This window comes from Vombatus ursinus, unplaced genomic scaffold (genome assembly GCF_900497805.2).
Source record: "Vombatus ursinus unplaced genomic scaffold, bare-nosed wombat genome assembly UNPS02014807.1, whole genome shotgun sequence".
Lineage (NCBI taxonomy): Eukaryota > Metazoa > Chordata > Mammalia > Diprotodontia > Vombatidae > Vombatus > Vombatus ursinus.
The window spans coordinates 42,886,554-42,903,973 of record NW_020954585.1 but is presented as its reverse complement, the minus strand read 5'-3'; the positions used below and the strand labels follow the sequence as shown (position 1 = coordinate 42,903,973).

At 48.2% G+C, this 17,420-nt stretch overlaps 1 protein-coding gene across 1 annotated transcript; it reads right to left on the bottom strand.

The window, feature by feature from the left end:
• Positions 1 to 1,636: 1,636 nt before the first annotated feature.
• Positions 1,637 to 17,062, bottom strand: ZNF668 (zinc finger protein 668). The gene is made up of 3 exons (XM_027874394.1): positions 16,938 to 17,062; positions 3,858 to 4,536; positions 1,637 to 3,156 (listed from the first exon to the last, which is right to left on the bottom strand). Exons 1-3 carry the CDS (start codon positions 16,966 to 16,968, stop codon positions 1,917 to 1,919), a joined length of 1,950 nt encoding a protein of 649 aa, XP_027730195.1. The 5' UTR covers positions 16,969 to 17,062; the 3' UTR covers positions 1,637 to 1,916.
• Between the last annotated feature and the right edge of the window lie 358 nt (positions 17,063 to 17,420).

Sequence of the window (17,420 nt, the reverse complement as noted above, 5' to 3'; positions counted from 1 at the left end):
ATGTAACAGTGAGTAGAAGGTTGGAAAGGTAGTTTGGGGACAAACTGTGGACATTAAGTGCCAAGCTAAGTATTTGAGAGGCATCTAGGTGTCACAGTGGAATAGAGTGCTGGGCTTGGAATCAGTTAAGACTCATCTTCATGAGTTCAAATGTGGCCTCAGACACTTAGCTCTGTGATCCTGGGCAAGCCACTTAACCCTTTTTGCCTCAGTTTCCTCATCTGTCATATGAGCTGGAGAAGGAAAAGGCAAACACTCCAGTATCTTTGCCAAGAAAACCCCAAATGGGGTCACAAAGAGTTGGAAACAACTGAAAAACAACAAAAGTATTTGAAGCCCCTATCAATTTTTTTTTCCAGTTTTGGGTCTGTCTATCTCAACCAGGTTGGAAGTACAGCAGCCATTCACAGGCCAATTCCCCACTACCAAGACATGGGAGCTCTTGTTTCTGATCTCCTTAGGCATCCTGGCGGCCTCCCACTCCCCAAAGCTTACCATATTTGTGCCAGACTTCAGTGTGCACACCAATCAGCTTATCTACTCCTGTTCAGAGTTCTCTGGATCAAGCAATCCACCAGCCTCAGCCTCTTATGTCACAAAAATTACAGGAATGCATCATCATGACAGGCCCCTATAATTTTCTGTATGTGAGACTTTGGGCAGATTTCTTAATCTCCTTTTCATTTAAAATGGGATGATTAGGGGCAGCTAGGTGCCACAGTGGATAGAGCATCGGCCCTGGAGTCAGGAGAACTTGAATTCAAATCTGGCCTCAGACCAAACACTTGACACTTACTAGCTGTGTGACCCTGGGCAAGTCATTTAAACCCAGTTGCCTAAAAAAAAAATAAAAATAAAAAAAAATAAAATTCCATGATTAGCTTTTCTGGGGGGAAATAGGGAGCCACTGGAAGTTTTTGAGTATGTTTGTTCTTGTTTTTCAGTCATTTCAGTTGTGTCCCATTCTTCAAGACCCCATTTGAGGTTTTCTTGGCAAAGATCCCAGAGTGGTTTGCCATTTCCTTTTCCACGTCATTTTATAGATGAGGAAACTAAAGCAAACAGGGTGAAGTGACTTGCTCAGGGTCACACAGCCAGTAAGTGTTTGAGGCTGGATCTGAACTTGGGAAGATGATCCTTCTTGACTTCAGGCCTGGCACTCTATCCATTGTGCCACCTAGTGGCCCTTTTGAGCGTGAGGGGAATATAATTGGAACTGTGCTATCAGATTAGTCTGGCAACAAGGTACACAGTGTTGAGATCCAAGACTAACAGTATAGAGGATATTGTAACAACGCTCCTGAGACTGACGGACTGGCGATAGTAAAGAAATGCTGTCAAGGCAAAATTGACAGGACTTAATTGCTAGGCTAGTTAGCTGTAGAGAGAAGCATCAAAGGTGACTCTGAGGTCCTAAGCCTGGGTGACAGATATTGTTTTTAATGTAAGTAGGAAAGTCAGGAAGAAGAGTTGGTTTAGAGATGAGTTAAGCTTCAGTTCTGCTGGGACAGAGACGGGGAGGAATCCATGAGAAAATATGAGGAGGAGGATGAAGCTCAGGGATGCAGGGGTGTGTCAGGGGGAATCAATCTCAAAAAAAAAAAAACAAAAAAACCACCAAAACCAAACCATAAAGTAAACTTCAGAGCCAAAGCTTTTAATAAGTGCCACTGTGTTGGAGCTGGCCTCTCAGGTTGTCTGCCCTCCCCAGGACCACATCCCTTCTTTCCAGCCTTCCCATCTTCTGAGAATGAGGCCTCTTCTCAGTCAGATAGCGCTAACGGAGCATTAAGAGGAGCATGAGAAGGTAAAACATCTGCAGTAACAAGAAGGAAACCACAGATTGCAGGAGTGGCTGCTGGGATACCAGGGAAGAAGCGAAGCTGAGAGGGGTAAGCCAAGACGTGTGGGGGCTTTCACGCTGCTCCTTCCTCTGGCATCCCCAGGAGGGCAACGAGCGGCTCGAGGGGGAGCTGGGGGGTGGAATGAGTGCGCTCGTGTTTTCGGAGGTCACTGGCACTAAGGAAGGCCTTGGGGCAGTGGGGACAGGCATGGGGGCGGACAGCACTGTGGGTACGGCTGTGCTTTCGTAACCCTGCCCGGTCCAGGAAGCCCTTCCCGCACTGTGGGCAGGGAAATGGACGCAGGGCTGGATGGGATCGCTCATGACGCCGAAGAGCCAGTGCTGTTGGGAAAGATTCCTTGCACTCCCGGCACACGTTCTGGGGCATTTCTCCAGTACCTGGGGGTTGCTCCTGGGCAGGGGGTCCACTCTCACTCTCACCCTCTGTTGCTGGTGCTGGGGCCTCTCCTGCCCCAGCCCCAGACTCCCTGAATTCTACCTGCTCTAGGGTCATGCCGACCACTTGCCACTGGGAGGCTACTACCCGGCCTGACTCTGTGGGGAGGCCTATGAGCCCAGCCTGTGACTCCCCAAGTTCCACACCCATTCCAGGAGCCACTGTGCTAGGTGGTGCTGGCCCTTCCACAGAGGTACCTGCAGGCAGTGTGACTCCCACCACCAGCTCCTGGGTGGTAAGGCCTCCCACCATCTCCCCTCGGTGGGTCCGCTCATGCTTCCTCAGGCTGGAGGACACCACGAAAGACTTGCCACATGCAGCACAGTGGAAAGGCCGTTCACCTGAATGGACACGACCGTGCTTGGTAAGGCTGGCCCTCTCTGCAAAGGCCCGTCCGCATTCCTCACAGCGGAAAGGCCGCTGGCCTGAGTGGACCAGGGCATGTCGCTTCAGGTCCCAAGAGGCCACAAAGGTCTTATCACATTGTGGGCACTTGAATGGCCGGTCACCAGTGTGTACACGCCGGTGCATAGCTAAGTCAGCTGGCTGACGGAAGTCCTTGTTGCACTTGTCACATCTATAGGGCTTGACTCCTTCGTGGGCCCGCTGGTGGCGGCGGAAACTCGACGGATCGGAGAACATGCGGCCACAACGTGGGCACAGGAAAGGCTTCTCCCCTGAGTGGGTGCGCTCATGGCTCTGGTACGAGCTGAGCTGTGTGAAGCCCTTCCCACAGGCTGGGCAGCGGTAGGGCTTCTGGGCAGCATGGATGCGCTGGTGACAGGTGAGCGAGGAAGAACGGGAGAAGCTCTTGCCACATTCAGAACAGAGAAATGGGCGTTCTCCCGTGTGAGACCTGAGTGCGGAGAGGGACGGAAATATGCCAAGGGTAACACGTTAGCCTCAATCTTTCCGCACCAGCAGGGTTCCATGTCAGAGGTCACAACTCCTCCTTCCAGTTGGAACCAAAACAGGCCACCCTGCCTCATCTTCTCCTCCTCTACAATCAGAACCAAGAGATTCTCCCCTGCCCTTTCCTTTGCAGGGTCCCTTGCTTTCCAATTCCCCAAGGCTCTCCTTGGCACCAATCAGGAGAGGAATTCTTAACTTGTTTTTATGTTTTTTGGTCATGGACCCCTTTCAGTAGTCTAGTGAAGCCCTTCTCAGAATAATGTTTTTAAATGCATAAAATATATAGGATTAAATGACCCTAATTATATTGAAATGGTATCTATCTATCCTTCAGGGACCTCAGGCTAGGAACCCTTGCTCTAGAGCCTTTCTCTGAATTACACACTCTCCGATGTGGAAAGGCCTTCTGAGGGTGTCCAGAGTCAGCATCTCTACTCTAGTATGCCTAGATAATGGTTATCAAGCTGCCATGCATTCACGAAGTTTCCCCTCATACCCATCTGAGGTCAGCCTCTCTTTCTCATTCTGCCTCATTTCTGATTAAGCTGAACCAGTTTAAATCCTCTTATCCATCAAAACCCAGAAACATCTGTCCACCACTAGCCCTTCCCCCCTCCCCACTTCGCAGTATCCCTCACCCCTCACCTCTCATGGTTCCGCAGGTCCTTGAGCTCGGCATAGGCTTTGCCACAGCGTGGGCAGCCATAGGGCCTCAGACCTGCGTGGGTGCGCCGGTGCTTTCGGAACACTGAGGGATCTGCGAAGCACTTGCCGCAGTCTGCACAGGAGTAGGGCCGCTCCCCAGTGTGGCAGCGCTGGTGGATCTTCAGCTTGGACAGGGTGCCATAAGCCTTGGGGCACTGGGGACAGCGGAACGGCAGCTCGCCTGTGTGGGAGGCCAGGTGCACCCGCAGGCACACCGGCTGCATGAAGCGCCGCCCACACTCCGGACATGGGAAGGGCTTCTCCCCAGTGTGGCTGCGCCCATGGCTGCGCAGCTCTGGGGCCGTCTTGTACGCCTTGGGGCACAGCGAGCAAGCAAAGGGCCGGGGCTTGGGAGTAGGTTCCCCATCTTCCCCACTGCCCGGGCCCTCTGGGTTCCCTGGAGGGGGTCCCGGATCCCCGCCCCCAGCAGCATTCTCCTCCGGGTTGGGTCCAGGACTGGGAGCGTGGGTGGCAGCGTGCCGGGCAGCGCGAGGGGCATTGGGGAAAGTCTTGGAGCAAGAGAGGCACTTGAATCGTCTACCAGCTCGGGTATAGCCCGGGTGGGGGGGGCGGAGCTTCCACCTGCTCCACTTCCATGGGGGCTTGGGGTGAGCCTCCCCTAGAATGGAGAGAATATATAGATTAGAGTCACACCCCAATAGAATTCAGCCTTCCAGGGGTAGCTCCTCCCCTTTGGGAAATCATTCCAGGAGAGATTCTGCCCCTAGGGAAAGCCGCAATTCACTGTATTGATAAGAGGTTCTGCAGCCCAGCCACCGGAGGAGATAAACACAGTTGTGACAATTAAGCACTTTTCAATTAATCAACATTTATTAAGCAACAACACAGTGCTGGGTGCTGCCCTCAAGAAATTTACAATCTAGTAAGGGGATGACACATAGGTACAGAATTATACCACACTAAATAATATTTAATGACACATTTCAGCAATGCATTACAAAGGCACAAAATTGGGTGCTGACTGAGGTCTTGAATCAGGAATGTCTCTATAGAAGAGAGGGTAAGTTTGTGATTCGGGTCCTGTATGAAACAGTGCTGGAAAAATGGCACCATATTGTGCAGGGCCTTGAATGTCAGGCAGGGGAGTTCTTCCTTCCACCCCCCCCACCCCCCCAAGAGAGTCTTCATTAGCAGGCTTTAATTCAATTATCAATAATTACCTCCCTTATTAATCCAGGGCTAAGTCTTCCAAGACTCCACTTAAGCCTACCTGCTCCCCTAGGAAGTCACTGGGTTCCCTCAGAGGCCAGGTGCAGTTCTGTTTAATGAGGCAATTAGTCTGTGGGAATATTTTACCCCATTCCACCCAGAGGACGAAAAGCTGACCCAAGATAGCAGCTTCCACTGAGAAGGAGCAGGCAGGAAGTTCAGCCAGGGTAACTCCAATCCCCAGTTCCAAATTATACCCCTCCTTTTTCAGGATCAGTTCAAATCCAAGCAGCCTACTCTGATTATTTCATTATGTGTATAGTAGGAGCATATGATCTGGAATGGGAAGGGCCTTTGGAGATCATTTAGTCACTCCCCCTCCCCCCAATTTAACAAAGAGGGAAACAGACACTTAGCTATGAGAAATAACTGGGCCAAGTCCACATCAGTAGCAATAAGTAGAATCAGGGTTGAAACTCAGGTCTTCAGCACTCCTAACACTACATGCCCTTTTCATTTGTACAATGTTTAGGACAGGAGACCTAAAAGATCATTTTGGGCAAAATTTGATGAGCAAGTCATAATGCTCATCCTCAAGGAAAACACAATCTAATCTTAAATATAAGTGAAACAGATATGATAGGAAATTACAGAGAAGTTACAGATTTTTTTTAAGTCTAAGAAAGTGAGACTGGGTAGTATTATCAAAGAAAGAAAAGACGAATAAACAGCTTAGGAGGAGAAGCAGGAGTAAATAGGAAAAGGCTCCTTAATCCCAGGTAATCAGAGTTAGTTTCAGACTTTTCTCCCTGGAATATTTTAGTCCTCCTGGTTTTCACTGGTAACTTGGTGTGACCTGGGCAAGTGACTTCTCTTTGGGTCTCAGTCTTCCCAGCTCTTAAATCAAGGGGTTGGACTAGACGGCTCCCAAGTTCCCTTCTCTCTCTACTACCTTTGGATTCTATGATTTTAATAAGGAAGGAGGAGCCTTCTGGGCAGAGAAGTGACATAGTCAAAGCAGAAATGCAGGGGCACTAGTTGGGTGGAAACTAAAGGCAGTTAAGAGGCTGTTGCAGTAATCTATGTGTGACGTGATGAGGCTAGTTAAATGATGGTAATGAAAAGAAGGAAAAATCACTCTGAAGAAAGAATTAACACAGTTAGTGACAGACTGGATATAGGGATTAGGAAGGGGAATGAGTAAGAGCCAACTCCCAGGTTTCCTGACTATCCACAAGAATAGAAGGGGGAACAGCAGTACCCCAAACAGAAATGGGAGAAATTAGGACCTGAGACGCAAGAGAATAATTGCATTTTAGACATGCTGAATTTCAGGAACATTCAGTCACTCATTAAAATACCCATTGTGCCCAGAGCACAATGCTGGATAAGACAAGGTCCCTCTCCTCATGGAGCTTACAGTCTAACAGAGGGTGGAGACATATACAAGGACAACTAATTATAAATTGCTGTGATACCAAGTTATTGCATTACAGAGCTATCAAGAACCTTTTGGGGGACAGCTTGGTGGCGCAGTGGATACAGCACCAGCCCTGGAGTCAGGAGGACCTGAGTTCAAATCTGGCCTCAGATGTGTAACACTTGCTAGCTGTGTGACTCTGGGCAAGTCAATTAACTCCAATTGCCTCACTTCCACCCCCCCCCAAAACAAAACAAAAAAAAAACTTGTATAAGAACCTTTTGGGAACTGAGGGGGCAAAATCATTACCAGCTGTGGGGGGTGGGGGGTGGTAGTGAGAATCAGGAAAGTATTCACAGCTTTTGAATTGGGTTTTAAGGGATGGGTAGGAATTCAAGTGGTGAAAAGAGAGAGGGAAGATATTGTAGGCTTAGGGAACCTGAAAAATAATCTGGAGGTGGAAGATCACAGGACTTGTTTGGGAATAACAGTTCGCTACAAGAACATGAACATATAATTATGATGATAACTGACATTCATGTAATGCTTTAAGACTTACAATGCATTCTACTTATATTATCTCATCCAAGAGGAAGTTGGAAATGCAAGACTGGACCTGGGGAGAGACTTCAGGCTATAGACATATATTTGGGTGGGAGTCACCTACATAGAAATAATCAGTGAAGCCTGTGACTATGTAGTCATCTGCACAGAAATGACCAGTGAAGGGATGAGATCACCAAGGATTATGAGTGTCAAGAGAAGAGCAGAGGGTTAAAGGCTGAGCCTGGAAGATACATACAGAAGATTCATAAAGGGGCTGATGGGTCAACAAAGTAGAGTAGTTAAAAGGATTATACAGTTCGGAGGAAGCAGGGGGAAGAGTTTCCGAAAGGAAGGACTAATCAAAAGCGTCCAGTGCTTCAGGAATATTGAGGAGATTAAGGTCTAAGAAAAGGACAATGGACTTGGTAGATAAGAAAGTCATGGGTTGCTGAGAGATCTTGGAAAGCAAAGGTGGCAGATGGCAGACTGCATGGAATGAAGGGCACCAAGTACATCTAACTCTTGATTCTACTTTAAATTATTTCACATAACCACAGAGAACTGGGTTGGAAGGGACCTTCAAAGTCATCTAATCTCACCCATAACTGATAAAAAATTCCTATCTACAACATCCCCCATTTCTAGCTTCCACTTGAAGACTTCTAAACATGGGGAACTTAGGATGGCTCTGATGGTTAAGAAGTGGTTCTGCATATTGAATTAAAATCTTAGGTGCAACTCCTTGCCTAATTCATCTCTCTGGGGCAAAGCAGGAAAAACACTGGAAAATAGTTACTACACTTTCTTTAGTTTCTTCAACTGAGCCTTATATGATAGGGTCTCCAGTCCTCTCTCACCATCCTGTTCACCCCATGTCAGACATGCTTAAGGATGCAGAATGTGGTGTCCAGAACTGAATACAATACTACAGATGTGATCTGAGCAGTGTTCAGAGGATTTGTCACCTCTTTCTTTATGGACACTATGCTTCTCTTAGGGAAGCTTATGACTGAACTTTTTTTTTGTTACCATGTCATAGCAATAACTCCCAGGGAACTCTGCAGGAGACTAATGCATCCAGGTTCTTTTCATATGAGCTGTTGTCTAGCTATGTCTCTCCCAACTTAGTTTAAAAAACAAAAGCCCTTTTTGTTGTCATTAACGTTTATTGTGCTGGGTCCCTGGCCTTCCTATAAAATCTACCACCTTTTTCATTCATTCTCATTTCTCTAGCATTACTTCCAGCTTTTGTATATTTCTCTTTAAAGTCTGAGCTGGTCATTAAGTATCCTGTGGTATTCCCAAGCTTCTCCCCCTACCCCATGCAGGCACACTGGTCATTGCTTTGTGGTTGGTAATAGATACTCACCAAATTATCACTTGTTTCTCCTTCCATTTATCCTCAACCAAATTCTCTCTGCCATGACTCCCCATTTCTGTTTGTGTATTTCCACACATTACATATCTTCTTGATATATGACATTATTCTACTGTCCCTTTTAATCTAATCTGTTTCTTTTGGCATCCGGAAATTGTAACCCCAACAAATCTATTGATACCTACCGAGGTCAAATTTACCTGCTCTCAGAATTTATTATTATCCATACTATACGCATTGTGTATATACATCTGAGGCCTTAAGTACTATTATTGCCCAACCCATTTCCACTGCTAATCTATGTGGGACCTGCTCTCGTGGCTGTATGTGAGTGGCCTTCTCCCTCCTAAAATTTCAATTTAAAGACTTCCTAATAAGATCTTGTGGGGATTAAAACTGTCTAACCTACAATAAAAGAGACTAAAGTAGAGCTCTGACCCAGTGCACTTTTTTAAAGGGTCCCCTCTAATGAAGTAGACCCCAGATCTTCCTCATGATCTGAGATGTCCCATTCTTCCCGGGCCTTGATACCAGATTTGATACTTGTACACTCTAAAGGGGCTATACAAAGTACAGAATCCCATTGGTTTATTGATCTTGCTTAAAGAGCCAAAAATGATAGACCAGCTAGAAATGGTATATTGGGGTTGGGAATGGGGTGTGGGCTCTGGTTGGGTGAAGCATGGGGCATCTCCACTAAGTGGTTATAAGATGGTCATCTGCTCATGTTGGATAAGAAAGGTCCAGAGATACAAAAATAAGTTTGGGGGACTTTCCATGTAGTTGAGTCACCTCTGTTATGCTGGGCTTGGTCACCACAACAAGGAAAAACAAGGGTGGAGGGCCTCTAGTTAACTTCCTATGATTAAACAAGTGAACTTACAATCTGTAGCTTACAGCTCTAGGGCCTAATATACAGAACTTATAAATCACTACGGAATTGTATCAAATTGATTAATACTGATTGGAATAGAGTAGGGGTCCAAATGAATTATTTTTCACAATCTGGACAACTCTAGGCAAATATTTTTACTGGTCCTTTATATATGTCTTCCATTCCTAGCTGAGAAGAGACCATTCTTCTACCTTGAGCCCTGACCCGGAAAACCAAAGCCTTTTTTCAAACACTACCTTCTTAACTCGAAGTTTACTTCTCTTAACCATCTTTTTTTTTTTTTTAACCTGAAGTATCTTTTAATCCACAGTATCTGTGCTCAAAAGATCTTTTGACTGAGGTACAAGACGTCACTAGTCCTAGTCTAGGCTTCCTTCTGATGGTATTATTTGTTCTCACATGGATAACCAGAAGTGGAAAATAGTCATAAAGTTTGATCAGTCTCCAGAGGTTCCCAACTGTGTTCTGATAGAATTCTCTATTGTTATAATAACAACTAAATGCTTTGTGGCTTCCATAGTGCTACACACACACACACACACACACACACACACACACATTGTGATCTTTGTATACCCCTGTGAAGCTGGCAGAGAAGGTTTTAACCCTTTTTCCAAATGAAGAAACAGATTCAGAGGGTTTAGGTGATTTGCCCAATGTAACATAGCTAGGAAGGGGCAAGCTGGGACCTAATTGGAAAACTAGTCTTCTCTTCATTATGCTATAATTGTCTCACATTTGTGCCAGATTGACAGTTGGTCATCTCAATAACCCTGGGGGGGGGTGTGCGCGCGTGTGCGTGCTCAAGCTCGCGACAGCCAGACACACAGTAGGTGCTCATTACACTCAATGAATGACTGAGTAGTAATGTGATATAAGAATCAAAGAGATGGATTCCAACTATAATTTTGCTGTTTGTTTGCAGTGCAACATTTGGACTCTTTACTTCCCCTCTGAGCCTCAATTTCCTTTTCTGTAAAAGAAATGGATTAGATTAGATGAACTCTCCCAGCTCTAACACTGGTTCTTTCTACCTCACAAATCAGGCCAAATCTATTGCACTTGGTGATGGGAGACCACCAGTGGCACAGTCCCCGGCCCCTTTGCTTCTTCCAGCAGAGCTGGAGTAGGGAGAGAAGGGAAGGACAAGAGATACAGTTTCAGATAGAACAGTGTTTGTCTAGGGACATAGAAGTAACTACCTTCTGCCTAGGAGCAGAACAGAAGAGAGAGGGGAACCAAGGTTTCTCTAAAAGATCCCTGGGAAATCAGGTGGGAAATAGAGAAGAATTAGAAAGGCAGAGTCTGAGCCGAGAGTGGTTGAATTTAGCAGGAGCAGTAAAAGTCTTCTCAGAGATAAACACAAGAGTATTCTGTGAAAATCTAAAACCCCATGTTTAGCATACTTCGTGCTGTGTCTCTGATCAAAACTTCCCATGGCTGCTTATTGCTTGCTTACAAGATCACATTCAACTTCCTTGGCCTAGGATTCAGAGTCCTCTGGAATCAGCCTTCTTTCTCAGTGCTTACTCATCACAGTCTGCTGTCCTCTGAACACGTATCATGCATATCTGCGCCTCTGCGCTTTCATCTGAAATGTACCCCACTCCACTTTTTTCTCCTCTCCATTCAATTCAATCAAAAAATATTTATTGAGTGACTATTGCTGTGTGCCAGGCACCGTGCTAGGAGCTACAGAATCCAAGGCAAATTCTACCCTTCCTTGAAGGCCAATTAAAGACCCACTTCTCTCTTAAGAATTCTTCAAATGCCACAGCCTAAGCCAATCTTTGCCTCCTCTATTACCATTTACGCTAATTGTCACCCACTGATTCTAGTTCTGCCCTCTGAAACTATACAGAACAGGTCTGTCCTTGTCCTTGTCCACACAATAGTTTGACAGCTTTTGGAAGACAATGATCATGTATCTACTAAGCCTTTTTCAGGACAATATACTCAACATTTCCGTAGGTGTTCGTCATATTTCTTTACGTCCTCCCACAGCACTCAGGTCAGAGCTGGGCACATAGTAAAGGCTCCCAGATTTATTATTTGAATGAATCACTGACCACAGGAAAGAGTAGAAGTGAATGGAAAAGGGAGAATTTGGCTGGCTCCATATTCTTCACCCCATCCCCTCCCCACTTCTCGGAGTCCTTGTGCCCATCTCCCGCACAAGCCAGGCAGCTGAGTCCTACATAAGATTAAAGGATAAACAAATGAGATTGGCAGCTGCTGCTAACAAACCCGGTTTATTTCATTATCAGCTTAGCTGGGATGAGAGGAAGAGGATTGAGGGATAGGACAACAATGGGAATGGGTTATGGCAGATCCCATTTAGAGCTTTTGGGTAGCTGGCTTTGCAGCTGGTAGAAGAAAAGGAGTGGAAGAACCTAATCACCACAGCTGAGAGGGGCCCCCTGAACCCTCTTTCCCAAACACCATGAGTGGGGTTTGTTCAGCCAGGTGGTTTATAAAGGTTCCTACACCCTTAAGACTGTTTTCAACTACAAGACAATCTAAGTCCTTTGGGTCATACTGAACTTGGGTCAAGTCCATCTTTCCCTTCTCCATTCCTTCCAAATTCATATTCCTAAACACCAGTTTCATTATGTCAATCCCCTGCTCAAAAGCCTTCAATAGTCCCCACTGCTTAGAAGATAAAGTTTAGAGCACCGCCCCTGGATTCAGGAGGATCTGAGTTCAAATCCGGCCTCAGACACTAACACTTACTAGCTGTGTGACCTGGGCAAGTCACTTAACCCCCCTGCCTGGCCAAAAATTAAAAAAAAAAAAGAAGAAGAAGATAAAGTTTAAGTATCTCTGATTGCTTTCATGCTCAGCCACTCCTGCCCCAATATGGTCTAAATCAAGTTTTCCACATTTAACTCCCAGTAATGCCTGAGTACTTTCTAGTTCCAAACCTTTCCAGCCCAAAACCTTTTTTCTTTCTTTATTTAAAAAAACCTTTTTTTAAAATTTTTAGGCAATTAGGGTTAAGTGACTTGCCCAGGGTCACACAGCTAATAACTGTCAAGTGTTTGGTCTGGGGCCACATTTGAACTCAGGTCCTCCCGACTCCAAGTCCCGTGCTCTATCCACTGCGCCACCTAGCTGCCCCCCCCAGAACAATTCTTTAGAGCAGGGATGGAAGGCATATGTTCACCCTGCTCCACCCCTCTAGGCTTTAAGTGTTTAGGGTAACACATGTACAAACATTCCATGGATTTTCTAGTATTAATAACACATGCCTTTACAAAAAGTCATATTAATAAACAGTATCTCATTTCAAGACTCTGCCATCCTCCCCCCATTTGCTGTACCCTAGGGAGATGCCTATATTGCTGACCCCAATCCCCAATCTGACCCTCCCTAGAGTTATCCAGATAGGCTTATAGGTTATCCAAATCCTACACCCTCTTTGAATAAGTCCTCTTCACAAATTCTCCCCTCATAACACTTACCAATGTGTACCAATAACTCAACACAAAAGTCACTGGACTTTTCATTGAGAATCCTGGGTTCAAATTCTGGCTCAGCCACTTACAGTCCATGTGATGGGCAAATCCTTTGACCTCTCTGGGATTTAGTTTCCTTATCTATAAAAATGAGAATAGGGGCAGCCAGGTGGCAAAGTGGATAGAGCAACGGCCCTGGAGTCAGGAGGACCAGAGTTCAAATCTGACCTCAGACACATGATACTTACTAGCTGTGTGACCCTGGGCAAGTCACTTAACCCCAATTGCCTCCCTAAAAAAATAAATATAAAAAGGAGGATAATAACATTTATACTACCTAACAGCATTACTGTAAAGGAAAAGCTTCATTAAGCATTAAGATGCTTTAAGAACCTACACTGTTACCACTACTTTGTTTAAGGTTTATGTGTCTTGCCTCCCTCATCGGACTAAGACCACTGTAGGCTAGGACTCTTTCTTTTCTCTTGTTTACCCCAAGAATAGTGCCTTGCCCAAACAGGTTCTCAGTGATTTGTTGGTTGATACATGTATGATATCATAGTAAAGCAAGCCCTTCTCTTTCCCTGGGCCTCAGTTAACTCATTTGTAAAATAAAGGATTTGGGCTAAATTATCTCTTCCCTTCCAGAATTAAAATCCTATGACTCACTCATGGACAATTTTGGCAGTGCTGGAGTGAGTGGATGACTTAGACCAAGGCACACATGTTAAAGAGAGGAGAGAGAAAAACCAAATGGGATGCAAGATGAGAGTTGGTGCCAAGCTTCTCCTCTAGGACTTTGGTGTTGGGAGAAAAGGATGAGCTCTTTGGAGTACTGAGCTGTTTTTTTTTTTTCCCTTTGTATCTCAACTGCCTACCTTTATATATAGCATTATCTGAATGGACGAATTATATAAGTTAGCTCTACAAAGGACTTTGAAGATAATCTAATACAGGGGTGGGGCACCTGCAACCTGGAGGCCACAGTGGCCTTCTCAATCCTTAAATGTGGCCTTTTGACTGAATCCAAATTTTACACAAATTTTACCTTTTAAAGGATTTTGTTCTGTAATTGGACTCAGTCAAAAGGCCACACTTATGGATCTAGAAGGCCACAGGCTGCCCATCTAATCTAACCTCTTCACTTTACAGATGAGGAAACTGAAGCCTAGATAGGTTTGGTGACTTCAACAACTTCATACCTTTAGTCAAGGATAGGGATGACTTGTTTCCTATGATACCTGACAATTTCCTCTGCACAGAGGATATGTGACTGGGCAAAAAGAGAATTCAGTAAAGATGAGGATGGGAAAGAAGGATATTGGGAGAGAATCAAGGGTTGGAAAGTATGACCATGGTCTTGAGGCTATTTCAAATTGGGAAGGAGAATGGCAAGCTCGAGACAAATGACTTTAACCTCCAGGTACCATATTTACCTCGTCCTGCTCCCTACCCCTGGCACCTGTGTCTAGGACTTGAAGAGACAGGTTTGAATCCAGCTGTGCTACCTTCTACCTGGCTCACCTGGCTTGTTCCTTTTTAGCTCATCACCATGATCAGTTTCCTGACCTGTAAAATGAGGAATCACTGGATCACAGATCCAAAGTGGAAATGGACCTCAGGGAACTTCTAGCTCAACTCGTAACCAAAGCCTAGTGGTAAGCAGTGACTTGTCTTAGTGCCTGGAACTAAATTATCTCCAAGGTCCCTGGTGGCCTTGAAGCCAATGACCCTGCAGGAAACCCCAGGCATGAGCTTTGGATTAATGAAAACCAATCTTCTCATCAACAATCATCTGTGAATGATTCTGTTTTGGCAGTTTCAGGCAGAGCAGCGGCCAGAAATTCCAAATTTCTCGGCGACTCCTTGTACCAGCCTCTTCCCCCGGGCCCAGTCCACTGCTTTCGGGGCGGAGGGGGGTGTCACCAAATCCCAGTACGACTCTACACCTTCCCGGAGACCCAGCCACGCCTTCCTACCAGGGTTGGAGCTGGGAGCTGTCCATGGAGAAGCGCACCCCCTCCCACCAGAGTTGGGCTCTAGGACCCAGGGAAGGCATAAGTAGCCTTCCAGTCCCAAAGCCCCTTGATTACACAGCCCGACCCTGACTGGCTGGGACAGGTCTTGGGGGAGGTGTAGACGGTCCGGCTAGGACCGCGGCGAGGGAGTGGGGCCGGGCCGGGCGGGGCCGCGGGAGGCGGGGTCGGGGGTGAGCTGCGAGGGCAGTTTAAAAGGAGAGAGCCCGGGGGGGGGCGGCCGGGGGAAGGGGCGGGGAGAGGCGAGACCCTCCCGTCCTGGCGCCGGGTCCAGTGTGGGGCCGGAGGAGGGACGGTCTCCCCTTCCCCCCCGGCTGGGCAGCGCTCTTCTTCGGCCAGCCTGGCACCCCGGGGGCCCCGCGGAGGGGGCTTTACTGGGGGCGGAGGGAACAAGATTATCGGGGGGGGGGGTTTTTAATGTTTAAAACCAAAAGGGGCGTAAAGAAAACGAGTCCTTTCCCCTGATTTTACAATCCTAGGGCTGGGATTCGAATCCAGATCTTATGGTACTTAGTACTACAACGTAAAGTCCTGGCTCGATCACTGACCGCGCCGCGTGACCTTGGCTGAGTCCCTTTCCTCAGCCAAGACCTCAGTTCCTTCATCTGCAAAATGGGAGGGACGTACGGCCCCGAAAGGTCCCTACCAGCTCTTCGCTCCCACCACCTCCCATTCCCCTTCTGGCTCTAACGCCCTAGGCCGAGGCTGCGATGGGGAGGGAGCGGTCTGCGGGAGCAGGAAGGGGACGGGTTGGGGTCCGCGTGAGGAGGCGCGGGGAACCGTGCGGGGGCGACCCCGGGAGCACCGCGAGGCCAAGGGACAAAGACGGGCAAGATGGCGGTCTTTAGGACCGGGGGAGGGGCGGCCGTGGAGGAGGCAAAGCCTTCCCCAGCTGAGCCCGAGGCGGACTTCGGAGGGGGGGGGACCTCGGGGGCTCGGAGCCGAGTCACGGACTGAGGCGGGAGGGCGCGGGGAGGGGGCGGGGGTGCAAGGCGACCGGGGGCCGCTAGCGGCTGCAATTCCCGGGACAAAAGAGAGGCCTATAAAATGGCGGTCACTAGGACCGGGGAAAGAGACGACATCTAGCCCCTGCTTCCCAACGCGCCGAGCCCGGGAGCGAAAGGGGGAGCAGCGCGCAGCGAGCCTGGCCCCCGAGCCGGCACCGGGCTGGGAAGCCCGCGGAGCCGCCGGGCCGTGCCGCGCAGCACAAAGGCATGCAAAATGGCGGTCTCTAGGACCATGCTGGGCCGGGGCTCCGCGGCGGGAGCAGGGGTAATCCGGTGAAGCTGCACAGAGGCGGAATAGGGGTGTGTGAATGAATGAAGGAGGGGGCGGGGTGTCAAAGGCTTTACCAGCCTCGAGGCCCAGGGTCAAGGGAGCGTCGCCGTCTCCACAAAATGTCAGACCTCAATGGACCATGAAAATGCATCTGGTCTATACAAACACACATACCCCCTCCCATTTTACGGATGGGAAAACTGAGTCCATCAGCGGCGTCCCGAACCAATGGGACTTCTGTGGCCCAAGTTGCACGGGGCGCGTTCCAGGGTCGCACTCACGGCTCTTACCTGGGGGAGCCTGACGCGCTGTCTGCTGCAGTAGCTTCAGAGGACAGAGCCGGGGCTCCCGCTAGAAATAGGGCTGGCGCTAGGACCCAGCGGGGGAGGTGGGAGGAGAGCAAGGCACCGGAAGTGGGGGGGGTATTCTCCCGCGAGGGAGGGGGAAGGGTTTAGGCGGAGCCCCAAAGAGAGAAAGAGGGTGGAAAACGTTTTTGACTCAGAGTAGGCGGAGACTAACGGAAATGAAATCAGAGAGGGTTCGGAAGCGGTCCCGGGGCTAGCCACGACTAGGCGTTAGAAGAGATGTTCGTTTGTAGGTAAAACCCTGGGAAGTGAAGTCGAGGACCGAGTGGACCCCCTCAGCTGTCATTGGGTGGGGAAAGATTTCGGCGAAGCACCCATAAGGACTTGAAGCAAGCCACACTTCCGGTGACTACTTCTGTCATGTAACACAGAAGTTAACGTCACCGGAAGAGGAAGAAAACCAACCAAGGTGGGGGGACCCTATAAGAAGTGTGACTAGCTATTAGTAGAAAGAGCCATTTGTCTAGGACCTACCTGACCTGTAGCGTCTAACAGGGGAAATCATTTGATTGTCGTTCCTAAAGAAATGTATGGCGGGAACTCTTTTAGCTGTACCCTACCGGATGTGCAGTTTAACAGTCATTGAGCAAACGGAAGTGTGCCTAGCGATGTGGGCGGAGCTAGTATTGTACCTTGGATACCGTTCCCTGACATTAGAAACGGAGAGGTCTCATTGGGCAGGCCGAAAAGAAGAGAAAGTGCTACCGGGGCGGGTTTGGCGGAGGTTAGTTGGGAAGCCTTTGCGGAGTGAACACTTCCTGTTTCCTAGTAACAATAGGAAGTGTCCGCGGAGCCGGGGGAGACCTCGGGCTCGTGCCAGCTGAGCTCCCTTTCCTTTCCCCCTCCTTCCCTTCCCTTTTCCCTCCCCACTTTCCCTTCCTCCCCTTCCTTGGCTTCCTGGCCCGAGCGCGCTTGCGCGTGGGCGAGAGACCCTTTCCCCCCCCCCTCCTGGGGGGG

Coding starts and splice junctions, on each gene's coding strand:
- ZNF668 (XM_027874394.1), bottom strand. CDS start 16,968: ATGATTTCCCCTGTTAGACGCTACAGGTCAG. Junction 4,537..16,937: donor TGTTAGACGCTACAGGTCAG/GTAGGTCCTAGA, acceptor TCTCCATTCTAG/GGGAGGCTCACCCCAAGCCC. Junction 3,157..3,857: donor GACCTGCGGAACCATGAGAG/GTGAGGGGTGAG, acceptor CTCCGCACTCAG/GTCTCACACGGGAGAACGCC.